Raw genomic sequence first — 12,272 nt, forward strand, 5'->3', positions numbered from 1 at the left:
GTGTAATCGTAGGTAATGTCATGTATGAAAACTAGTATTGACCAGGCAATACTATAAGTGCAAGTCCAGGGCAGCTGAGGTGTGGCGATGACATCATCGATCACGCTAAGCAGGATGTCTTGCGGTTTCGCTGTCTAAACTTTAATTCAAACGGGCTACGGTTTCAGATTTCTCCACTCTGGGACCAGGTTTCAAAAAAGTCGGTTTTGGGCAGTCGCGTTACAGGATTGGGCCTTCGGCCAAGACGAAGCAAAACCTCTGCGTTTAACCTAAAAAGCGTCTCCGTGTGGACGGGCCCTTAGTGAACCCACAGAATCCTCCAGGTGTCAATCCAATTGTGTTGATGTGTTGATATGCAGATGGCAATTGGATTGACACCTAGAGGATCCTGCAAGCCAGGGTATGATCCACACTTACTGCTGTTTAAGGCATTTGGTGTGTGTGTGTGTGTGTGTGTGTGTGTGTGTGTGTGTGTGTGTGTGTGTGTGTGTGTGTGTGTGTGTGTGTGTGTGTGATAACTGCCAAGAAAGCAGGATTTGAGCAGTAGATCTCACTCATCTGTGTGAATCCATGTACATGAGTTTAGTGTAGCAGTCTCAGCTGCCAACACAATCTAACAACACCAGTATATAATGTAAGTGCGACAGCTCACTAAGTACATTATCAGGATTTTAATCTAGACAGTTGCATATCTGAAATATGATCCCTGTGATAATTGTAAAAGAAAAAGGCTGCACTTTGCATATAAACATGTTTATTGCACAGACACGTTTCGGCTTAGTGCCTTCCTCAGTGAGTGCAATAAACATGTTTGTATGCAAAGTGCGGCCTTTTTCTTCTTTGATGTTACTTACACGTTTGGCCAAGCACTCTAAAACAGAAATAAGAAACTACCACACAATTCCCGGTGGTAATTAACCATCTTCAGTATCAACCATCATTTGTAGTCAGGAGGACTATTGTGAAACCAAAAGATTGGCAGACATGCAATGCAACTGTTAATAAATAAGGGGTAGAAGGCCCCCGTTCCCCCCCCGCTAAAAAGCTAATGGCTTTTGTTTTCATGTTGGATTTGAACAGGAAGTACTATAGGAAGGCCAGAGCCAGCATCATCACCATCCAGAAGAACCTGCGGGCCTGTCTGGGCCGACGCAGGTTCGCGAAGAAGCGCTCGGCTGCACTGGTCCTTCAGAGGCACCACCGCGGACAGCTGGCCAGAGCTAGGTGCCGCAAGCTGCGCGAGGAGAAGAGGAAGATAGAGGAGGAGGAGAGGAAGAAGAGGGGGGAGGAGGAGAAGAATACGGAAGGGGAGGGGCAAACACAGGAAGGTGTCATCACCAGACAGGAAGGGGAGGAGAAGGAAGCTGGGACTCAGGTGAGAGACTCTAGTTCTGGTTCTGGAATGGTTCTGGTCCAGATTTGGATTGGTTTTAGGTTTGACGCTTCCTTAAAGGTGCAGTCAGCGATTGCGCATGAAGTCGCGGCTGTTTATGTTTATATGTGAAATTATTAGCAGACACCTTTGTCCAAAACAATGTACATTTTATTTTAACCAAGGACTAAACGAAACACGCCAGAGAGGTAGCTCACCCATCCTTTCAGTATTCCCAGAGAAACTCTACAAAGGGTTTCGTTTTTGTTTGGGGGACAGGCTGCTCCCACTTTTTTTACAGTGTACTCACAGACTGGGCAGCTAACAGATGGTGAGGAGATGATTGCTGAATGTGACAGAAAATGTTATGAGCTTGAAATGACGTACGATCGCTGGCTGCACCTTTAGTGAGAAAAGAACTCTTTCTTGCGTGTACTCTTGCTCTTTGTTGTTCATTCAGTCATTCAAGCATATCAGAAGACTGATGCACAACAACATAAGAGTGTGCGCTTGAGAGTGCAGTTCATTTCTTTACTTTATTATAACTCACACCAAGTATTACTATTAACTCGCACCAAAAATGAAATGCAGGTAGTCCACTGTATCTCTGGGTGTTAGTTGATTTCAAACACCAAATGTGTGTGTGTGTGTGTGTGTGTGAAGACATGTATACATTCTATCTGTTCTATCTATCTAACAAAAAACTATCTATCTAACAAAAAATAAAAAAAAACTTGAATTTCCTCTTGAGGATCAATAAAGTATCTATCTATCTATCTCATTCTTGTCCTGGGCTCAAAGCCAACGTTTGACTCCCATGTCCCAGGGTGTCTTGATTCACACAGACACACACAGAAACATACACATACCTGCCAGTGCTGACACACAGCATAAGCCAGCTTTCTGACACCCGGGAGAGAAAAGACAGGTAGTAGAGGAGTAGACAGGAACAGGGCTAGCCTGCACTCCTTTTAATTGCCTCTCTCACTTTTTCTCCATCTCCATGTGTCTTTGTTCTCTTTTGCCTTTTTTATTATAATCTGTTGCCTCTCTTTCTCTCTCTCTCTCTCTTCTCTCTCTCTCTCGCTCACTCTCTCATGTCTCATGTAATTTTCTTTTCTTTCTTTGTAACCCTCCCAGTTTCCACCAGTGTGTTCACTAGCTCTGATATCTCTCTCTTTTCTTTGTTTCCTCCCCTTTTCTCTTCTCTCTCTCTCTCTCTCTGTGTCACTCCAACAGTCTTCTTGCTTCTGTCTTGTGTTTCGTGTTCAAAATACTCTGTATTCCTGTGCGCTCAGCTGTTGTTTTTCTACCACATCTGTCTTTGTCTTCATTGTATTCTCCCATCCCATTAATATCTTGTTTGTAGAGAAAAGAAAATCCTCTCCTTCCTCTCTCTTCTCCCCTTATAGATTGAAAAAATAGTTTGGTAGTAGTTCCTTTCCAAGTCTAAAGTCTCTCTTGTTGCTCTCCTCTCCCCTTTTCAGTCTATGCGTCTCCTGGAGGATCTCCAGAAAGTTAAAGTCTCTGTATTTTTATTGTAGTTAAAGTTTCTTTATTGATATCTAAGTTAAAAAAGTCTCTGTGTTTCTATCATAACTAAAGTCTCTTCCCGTGTCTCTGTTCGGTTTCTAGTCAGTGCGGCCCCTCTCCATCCAGGAGGAGAACCGTCAGATGGAGGAGATCCTGCGTATCGAGCTCGAGATCGAGCGTCTGCAGAAGCAGCGGGAGGACGGCGTGTCACAGCTGTGCGAGAGCTCGCGCCAGGAGCTGAGGCTGCGCCGCGATGCCGAGGTACATGGACAGACAGACAGGCAGGCAGATAGGCAGACAGACAGGCAAGCAGGCAAACAGACAGACAGGCAGGCAGAGTATTTATCTAAAGGGACATTTAGTCAATTTAGGAATTCAGGAAATGTAAGCAGGAAATTTACATTGAGGTAGATAGACAGTAGGGATGCAATGGTACAGTGTGCCCTGTGCCCACGGTTCGGTATGTATCACAGTTTGTGGGCCACGATAACGGTACGGTTTCGATATTTTAATATATAAAAAAATATCAACTGCTTTGTTCAAACTATCAGTGGAGAGAGCTGGGGCGCCCCTGTGTCAATCTATTTCAAATTTTGCTCAGCCAAGTCCAACCCTCCGCCCCTTCTATTTGCCACCATGGGACCTATCTTTGGAAAAATTATGAACGGTAGTCAATGGCGAAAGAGAAATTATTTTCTGGTCCCGATCGTTTCATTGAATTTAAAAGTTAAGTTGCAGAGGTGAGAGGGCCCATGCCCTGGTTCTCTGGAGAGGTGTTTTGTGAATGTCTAATGTCCATGTAGTTTGCAGCACAGCATTTGCCAATCATAAATGACAGATGTAGCGACTTATGGTACGATAATATGCCGTATATTTCCCTAATTTCTCTCACGGGATCAAAAGAGTATATATACTTATACTTACTTATACTTATATACCGTATAGACAGATAAACAGATGAATAGCAGTGTTTCCCATACATTGACTAATCTGTGGCGGGGCGCCACGAAATCAAAACCGACCGCCACACATTAATCTTCTATGTTGTACTATTTAAATTAAAGATAAGATAAATTCCTTTCATTGAGCTGTGCTTTTTACGCACGCAGCCTTTCCTTGCCCCGCCCCGCTCTCTCTCGTAACGAGCCTGCTGCCCCTCCTCTGCATGTGCATTTAACAAAACATTGACGATTGTTGAAGGATTGTTGTTGCCACATAGAAGCATTGCGTAGAAGATGATGGGCTAAATTGCTATTAAATCCGATTAGCATCGTGAAAATTCTGCGCAAATTTATTCAAAACTGCTGCATTAAAGTTAACTCTGCTAAGGTCTTATCACAACATAGTACATCGAGGAGACTAAACTAAGTTAAGTTATGCAATCAAGCAGTATCTCAAAGGTAACGTTAGAATACTGTTTGGATGTTGAGTTTAGCATGCTTACTTACAGCTGCTTGTCAATTTCGTTACTCTTGCAGGGCTCATTTTATTGACTCATTGACACTGAATATTTGCAAAATCCCGATGTAAATGGAAAAGTGTTTTTCAAGACTCAAAAGTGCTTGTCCCAAAGAGACGTATGAACCTTTTTTTTAACTAACTACATAGAAAATGTTATGAATTGCATCCACACATCAGCAGCCTTTTAACTGGGTTACAATTCCAAGGGTTCCCTCACAAAAGGTCTTAAAGTGACAGGCACTCAATTAGACCTATACACCAAGACAATCTTAACAGCCCCCCCGCCACAAATCCAATCAAATTCTGTAGGAAACACTGAATAGACTATTGATCCTGAGGGAAATGTAGTCACCCAGTAGCTATAGTATGCGAAAATAATAGTTAATCACCGTGCACTGTTCTCCTTGCTAATCAATAACTAATAATCACCAGATCCTGCGCATGAAGAAGGAGACCTCACGCAAGGACCTCATCAGCTTCCGTGGCGTCGATGGCAGCGACATGGCTTCCCTCGCCGAAACCAGCGAGTCCGGTCAGCCTCCAGCAGCTCCTTCTGCCCAGCCGGCACCAGGGACCCCCACCAAGGCTGAGAGCGCCAGCCCTGCCACCACCACTGGCACCAAGACCAAGACGTCCGAGGAGGAGGTGGACGAGGGTTTCCATGCCGACGACGAGTGCATCCCGCTGCCGGACATCCCGCCTCCAGCCGAGGTGCCGCTGGACAAGGAGATCCTGGCCACCGTCCCGCCGCCCCCAGCTCCGTTCGCGGAGGGCACGCTAGCGCCCTCTGGTGGAGCTGGCGGCGAAGGTGGCAGTGGTGTGCCTCCACCTCCACCTCCGGCTCCAGGAGGAGCAGATGCACCTCCGCCTCCTCCACCTCCCCCTCCTCCTCCACCGCCTCCCCCGCCTCCTCCACCCCTCCCTGGGGAGGCGAAGCCCGAACAGCCCCCCTCTGCCAAGGCCCCTGGAGGCCCGGAGAAAGAGGACCAGACGGACCGTACTAGTCGTCTGACCACCACGGAGTCGCTGGCCGACGGAGAGGAGCCCATCTACAGCCTGCCGGCTGACCCCGAGTCGGACTACGACCAGGACGAGATGGAGGAGGCGCAGACAGGCAGCAACGCGGACGCGGGCAGCGCCATCGTCATGACTGAGGAGGAGGTGCGCAAGTCCACCTGCACCAACGCCAGCTTGGACTCCTACAAGGGCAGCTCCGACTCGGTGAGGACCACACACAGTCACACACAGTCAGTATACAGATACATACAGTCAGTATACAGGCATAAACACAAACACACATGCAGGCACACACACTGCAGGTACACATAGGAAAAAAAACCTACACACACACACACACACACACACACATATAATATGCAAATGCTTACAGGCAAACACACACGTACACACACTTATAAATACAGTACACAGGCACAGAGAGGAAAGAGGAACAGACATGCATTTTCATAACCACATGTACACACCAGAAACAGAACAGAGTGTATTTAGGCAATAATCCCCAAGAGGCCGTAGGTTCTAGTGATGTGAAGTGCCTAATAAAGCCCCTTAGCTGTTCTAAAATCTCTGGAACCTACGGACTTGAGTGGCTTATTGCTTATCTAAAACGGTTACTACATAAACCTGGCAAGATGCAAGCAACTGGCGAGCAACAAGAAATGTAACGATTTATTCATAGATAATCATTCTTCCACCAGTCTTGTATCAGAATGGTTGCCAAGCAACGTGGAGACGCAGTAACTCTAACTTTTGTATCAGTTAGTAGAAATGTGGTCAACATGAAGGGTTGTGCAGGGTTTTACAATGGCATCGAACACAATTCAGCCAATCATAGTTAAGGACCGGAACTATCTGTTTTAGTCCTTAAGTAGAGTTACACATGCACACACACACACACACACACACACATGTACATACATATGGATGCTCACACACAGACACACACAGCCACACACATTAGCTTAAATGAACATTAATAATGACTAATGTCATTAAAAGCGGTGCCTATAAAGTAAATTATCAACTATATTAAGTGCTTAATATCTGGCATACACAGGAAATGCCTCCGGTCAAACAGACAGAAGTCAAACAAACGCACACACACAGACACTTTACACACACAGACACTTCACACACACAGACACTTCACAGACACTTCACACACACACACACACAGTCTCTCACACACTCGGTTTGACAATCAGTTTAATTTTCTCCTTGGCACAGGAAGAACATGTCAGGACACACACATTAGGCATTGAAGTGGAAGGATTAGTGTCAGGCAGCAGACAGGAGCAGTGTGTGTGTGTATGTGTGTGTGTGTGTGCGTGTGTGTGTTCCCTTTTGGAGAAGCGAGGACAGAAGGAGTGTGTGTGTCACTCAGCGCTGGCAGCCCTTTTCCCAGCTACTGTCATCTCATCACATCTTAGTCTGAGAGAGAGAGAGAGGGAGAGAAAAACACTTCAGTTTTACAAAGAATCGTGGGCTGCTGTAGTGCTCTGTCTCCCTCTCACTCTGTGTGTGAGTGTGTGTGTGTGTGTGTGTGTTGTGCATTTGTGAGCGTATTTGTGTACATATAGTACAAGTGTGACTCCATTCAACTCAACGAGTGCTGTGGGCTATCCCTGCATTAACATGTTTGTCTTCTAATGTGCTCATCCCCACAACCACCAGCAGCTAAAACCGCTGTGGGTGAGCTTAATTAAAATAATTCCCTGTTTGTAATCTCCAAACATGTTGTGATGTGTGCTCCTCAATATTTGACACTTTTCTCTTTTTCTCTCCCTCTCTCTCTATCTCTCTCTCTCCCTCTCCCCATTCTTTTTTTCTCTCTCCCTCTCTCTCCCTCTCTCATTACCTCTGTCTTCTTTCTTTTCCTCTGTCTTCTTTTTTTCTCTCTCCCTCTCTCTCCCCTGCTCTCTCCCTCTCTCTCTCCCTCTCTCTTTCTTTCTCTCCCTCTCTCTCTTTGTTCTCCTGGCATCCCTTGTTCCCAGTATGCGGAGAGCGATGACGAGCATGATGGCTACGTGGACACAGATGAGGAGGTGTCCTCCAATGGGAAGGTCCACGTGCTGAACGGCAACGGACCACCCTACTTCCACAGCTACCTCTATATGAAAGGTCAGTCAGATGACATACACAACACACACACACACACACACACACACACACACACACACACACACACACACACACACACTCGCAGACAGAGACTCAACAGATCCCAATTCTTTCTCTCAAATTCCAGACATTCTCACATACTAATGAATGTTATCTTAAATTGCTTTTTATACTGAATGAATCATGCAGTGGTTGAACTCAAGTAGTTAATTGGCTGCAGTCTAGCCAGTACTCCCATGGCACATTCTCTCTCTCTCTCTCTCTCTAATAATATATTTTTTTCTGTTTCTGTCGGTCTCTCCCACTTCTCTCCTTTGGTCTATCTGTCCTCTCTTGTCCCTCTGTTTTCTCTCTCCCTCTTTTACTTTCCATCTTTCTCTCTTTATCCGGTCATATCTCTTTCTTTTCTCTCTCTTTCTCTCGTCATCCTTTCCTCATCTCTTTACCTGTCCTCCCATGTCCTTCTGTTGTTCTCTCTCTCACACACACACTCTCTCTCTCTCTCACACACACACACACACAAACACACACACACACATACACACACACTCCCTCTCTCTGCCACTTTCTCCTTCTTCCTCTCTGTCTTCGCCTTATCTTATCATCTCTTTCTGTGTCTCTCCTTTTCTCTTCCTCCTCCTCTCCCCCCCATCTCTCTTCCCCTCTCAGCGGGCCTGATGATCCCGTGGAGACGCCGCTGGTGCGTTCTGAAGGACGAGACGTTCATGTGGTTCCGCTCCAAGCAGGAGTCCCTCAAGAGCGGCTGGCTCTACAAGAAGGCCCCCCTGTCCACGCTGTCGCCCATAACTGGAAGATCATTTCTGGTTAGCTGCTTGACGACTACAAGCTCATGTACTTCGATAACGACAGCGAGGAGAAGCTGAAGGGGACCATTGATATTCGCGCCGCCAAGTGAGGGCAGCATTACTGCTTTTCTCTTTCTCTATCCCTCTCTTTCTCCCTCCCTCTTTCTCTCTCTCTGTCTTTCTCCCCTTTCTATCCTCTCCCTTGTGAATAATATGTCTGTGTGAATCTGCTACGTGTTAACCACAGCTCTGTGCTCTCCATACTGTTATCAGAGAGATCGTGGACAACCATGAGAAAGAGAATGCTCTGAACATAGTGACGGAGGAGAGGACCTACCAGGTGTTTGCAGAGTCACCTGAAGATGCCAGGTAAGGCCAAAACAGAGGCGCAGTTAGGGGCAGTATTTTGCACTTGGGTTATTGACATTGCAACGGGTACCACTGTCACTCAAAGATCTTGCCTCTCCTACCTTCTTTCTTATCATTTGAAATTCTTCACTCTCGTTGTCTTCTCACTGTCTTAGTGGCTGGTTTAACGTGCTGAGCCGAGTGCATGTTGCGACTCCTGAGCAGCTGATGGAGATGTCCCATGAGCAAGCTAACCCAAAGAACGCAGTGGTGAGAATCTCTCATACAACGCTTGCACAGAATACCCCATACACACATACATATGTACATTATACAAACATTCACACACACACATATTTATAAACAACATGAGGGTTTTACATTTTTTTGTTTTCTACAGGGGACTCTGGATGTTGGACTGATAGACTCTGTCTGCGCCTCAGACAATCCTGACCGGTGAGTTTTCCTGCCCTCTGCAGGCTGATAAGAGAACTGCATCAACACGCAAAATATCTGCCACGGGCCTTGGATTGTCTTTTTTGGGACAATATAGGGCCAGATATAATCTCTCTGGTTGTCAAAAGCCCTTGTGAAATTGTAAAGTGTTTATGTAGAGTTTTGACGACACCACTTAGACGGTCCTTAGTCCCTGGCGATGGTGCTATTTCCTGATGTGTTTTGTGTTGTTTGCGCTAGGCCCAATTCGTTTGTGATCATCACGGCTAACCGCGTGATCCACTGCAACTCTGACATGCCTGAGGAGATGCACCACTGGATCAGCCTGCTGCAGAAGCCCAAAGGAGACTCAAAGATCGACGGGCAGGAGTTCCTCGTCAGAGGTGAGGTGTTGTTTAGATATTCAAATATTTTATTAAAAAAAACTTGCCTATAAAAATATAGGCAAATATAGGAATAGGAATATAGGAAAATATTCCTGAGGGGAAAAATATTCCTGAGGGGAGGGCTTTCATTTTGTAAACAAAACAGGGACTTTTTGCTTGAGGTCTGAATCACTCTCTGAGTGCCCCTTTAGCGTTGATCTGTAAGTTTGTGAATAGAATTCATTCTGGAATTCAATGAAATTCTGGAATGTTATGACCCTTCTCTACACCTCCTCAGGCTGGCTGCATAAGGAGATGAAGACAGGAGCGAAGAGCACGTCTCTGAAGCTAAAGAAGCGTTGGTTTGTACTGACCAACAACTCGCTGGACTACTACAAATCATCCGAGCGCAACGCCTCCAAGATGGGCACGCTGGTGCTCAACAGCCTCTGCTCCGTGGTGCAGCCGGAAGAAAGGGTCTTCAAGGAGACCGGTGAGTCCCAGGAAAGGGGCCTCTGGCCTAGGAGAGGATACAGGCTCTGAGCCACCTGTGGGGGAGGATTGGTGTGGACTTTTGGATTTGATTGAATTTGATTGGATTTGATTCTATGGTATGTTGATGCTATGTAAATAAATGCAATTTAACTGAATGCAAGCCAGTGCAGGGCATCTTTAATGATAGGCCAAGTCTAAAAGCAATATTTGTTGCACCAATGGAGACCTCCTGTGAGAGAGGGATCCCTACTAATATTTTTTTTTTTTCCAAATGTGCATGGCTCACTACATGGGGAGGGAGGACTAGTAAGAGTCTATGTTGGAAGGAAGTTAGAGAACGACAACACGACAGCACACAACACTGCTCTAAGTTGGGTATCTGTGTGTGCGTGTGTGTGCGTCTGTGTGTGTGCATGCTTCAGGCTACTGGAACATCACTGTTTACGGCAGGAAACACTCCTACCGCCTCTACACCAAGATGCTAAACGAGGCCATGAGGTGGGCATCAGCCATCCAGGGGGTTATCGACAACAAGGTGCCCATCGAGACACCCACGCAGCAGCTCATCAGGGACATCAAGGTACCACATGCGGCCCTGTTCCCCATCACAAGGTACCACATGCGGCCCTGTTCCCCATCACAAGGTACCACATGCGGCCCTGTTTCCCATCACAAAGGGCACGCTGCCTATAGGTACCACATGCGGCCCTGTTCCCCATCACAAAGGGCACGCTGCCTATAGGAATATGTTTGGGTCGTGGTCTTTAGTAAAGATTTAGGTAAATCATCTAAAAGGTAAACAGGAATAATTGGTATGGAGGTAGAATGTTGATGAGATCTACAGCTGTTGATTGCTTGATTGACAATTTATCATATACTCAAGGAGTCACTTGCAAGGATACACTTACACAGAGGTAAAAAGCCTTACAGGGAAGTGAAAAGCCCATTTTGTTGTATATACAGTATTTTGTTCTCTAAAGTTCAGCACTATTTCGACCAATTTGCAGGCTTTATCTTTATGGATTTTGTCAAGACAGAGAGCTGTTTCCCTAGGATTACGTCTGAAATTGGGCTAAATTGTATTTTTATGGGAAAAAATCCTCACTGAAGGTTATTTGCATTTAATCCCCTTTCCGGGAGACCAGTCCATCAAATCTGGATAAATTGATTTCCAGTAAATGGTTGCAGCGTGACCTTATAAGCCATACTACCCTCAGCTGTGGATCGGTGACCTTTGAGCTCTGACCTGTTGACCTCTGCCCCCTGCCCCACAGGAGAGCAGCGTGAACTCTGAGGCGGTGGAGCAGATGTACAGGAGGAACCCTATCCTCAGATACACCCAGCACCCCCTGCACTCCCCACTACTGCCCCTGCCCTACGGGGAGGTCAACGTCAGCCGTGAGTGCCACCACACCTATAATTCCGATCAGGGTCAAAGGTCATAGACACAGTAGCACACTGTTGTAACCAGTTTCAGGAGCTGATCTGAAAACAGGCTTTTGCTTTTAGTTTTGTAGCTGCTATAGTTCTGCTTTGTTTCCTTGTCTCTACTTGATTTTCATTAAATTCTTGTTAAAGACCGCAGGTGAACAGATGCAGATGCAGAAACTGGAAATAAAGTAAAAAATGTGAAAATATATATACAATTATTCATCATGGCATCATGATACTCCTTCTCTCTTTCTCTTGTTCTCTCTTCTCTCTTTATACTTCTCTCTCTCCCTCTCCCTCTCTCTCTCTCTCTCTCTCTCTCTCTCTCTCTCCCTGCAGTCCAAAAGGAACAGGGCTACTCCAGTCTCCAGGACGAGGCGGTGAAGATGTTCAACTCGCTGCAGGAGATGGAGACGGTGCCCGACCCTGTGCCAATAATCCAGGGCATCCTGCAGACGTGCCAGGACCTGCGCCCGCTCCGCGACGAGGTCTACTGCCAGCTCATCAAACAGACCAATCACGTGCCGCACCCCAACAGCCCGGCCAATCGTGCGCTCTGGCACCTGCTCACCTGCATGAGCTGTACCTTCCTGCCCAGCCGTGCCATCCTGCGCTACCTGCGCTTCCATCTCAAAAGGTGAGTCTCACCTGTGCTACCTGTGCATGGACCAGCCAGTAGGAATTATGGACCCCTCACTCTCTCAGGCTTTTGCGTGGGCCACCCAGGGGGGCTTTGGGGTGGTGGGGGGTGAGAGGTCATCCGTAACCTTTGACCCCACCTTCCCCTGATGGTGGGCCTGCCTGTACACCTAGACAGGTGCAACTCACCTGTGCTACCTGTATTTATTTTACATATACTTTCTCATC

The 12,272-nt window shown here is 46.5% G+C and overlaps 1 protein-coding gene across 1 annotated transcript in view; it reads left to right on the forward strand.

The window, feature by feature from the left end:
* The window catches only part of myo10l1 (myosin X, like 1), a 96,817-nt gene that overhangs the window by 76,450 nt on the left and 8,095 nt on the right, over positions 1-12,272 (forward strand). Inside the window, 15 exon segments of the mRNA XM_048234289.1 lie at positions 1,081-1,375; positions 2,860-2,895; positions 3,008-3,166; positions 4,799-5,587; positions 7,378-7,504; positions 8,174-8,302; positions 8,305-8,416; positions 8,584-8,679; positions 8,835-8,928; positions 9,059-9,114; positions 9,355-9,497; positions 9,778-9,972; positions 10,397-10,554; positions 11,249-11,372; positions 11,745-12,042. Of these exon segments, the coding sequence (XP_048090246.1) occupies positions 1,081-1,375; positions 2,860-2,895; positions 3,008-3,166; positions 4,799-5,587; positions 7,378-7,504; positions 8,174-8,302; positions 8,305-8,416; positions 8,584-8,679; positions 8,835-8,928; positions 9,059-9,114; positions 9,355-9,497; positions 9,778-9,972; positions 10,397-10,554; positions 11,249-11,372; positions 11,745-12,042 (2,811 nt within the window).

This window comes from Alosa alosa, chromosome 23 (assembly GCF_017589495.1).
Source record: "Alosa alosa isolate M-15738 ecotype Scorff River chromosome 23, AALO_Geno_1.1, whole genome shotgun sequence".
NCBI lineage: Eukaryota > Metazoa > Chordata > Actinopteri > Clupeiformes > Clupeidae > Alosa > Alosa alosa.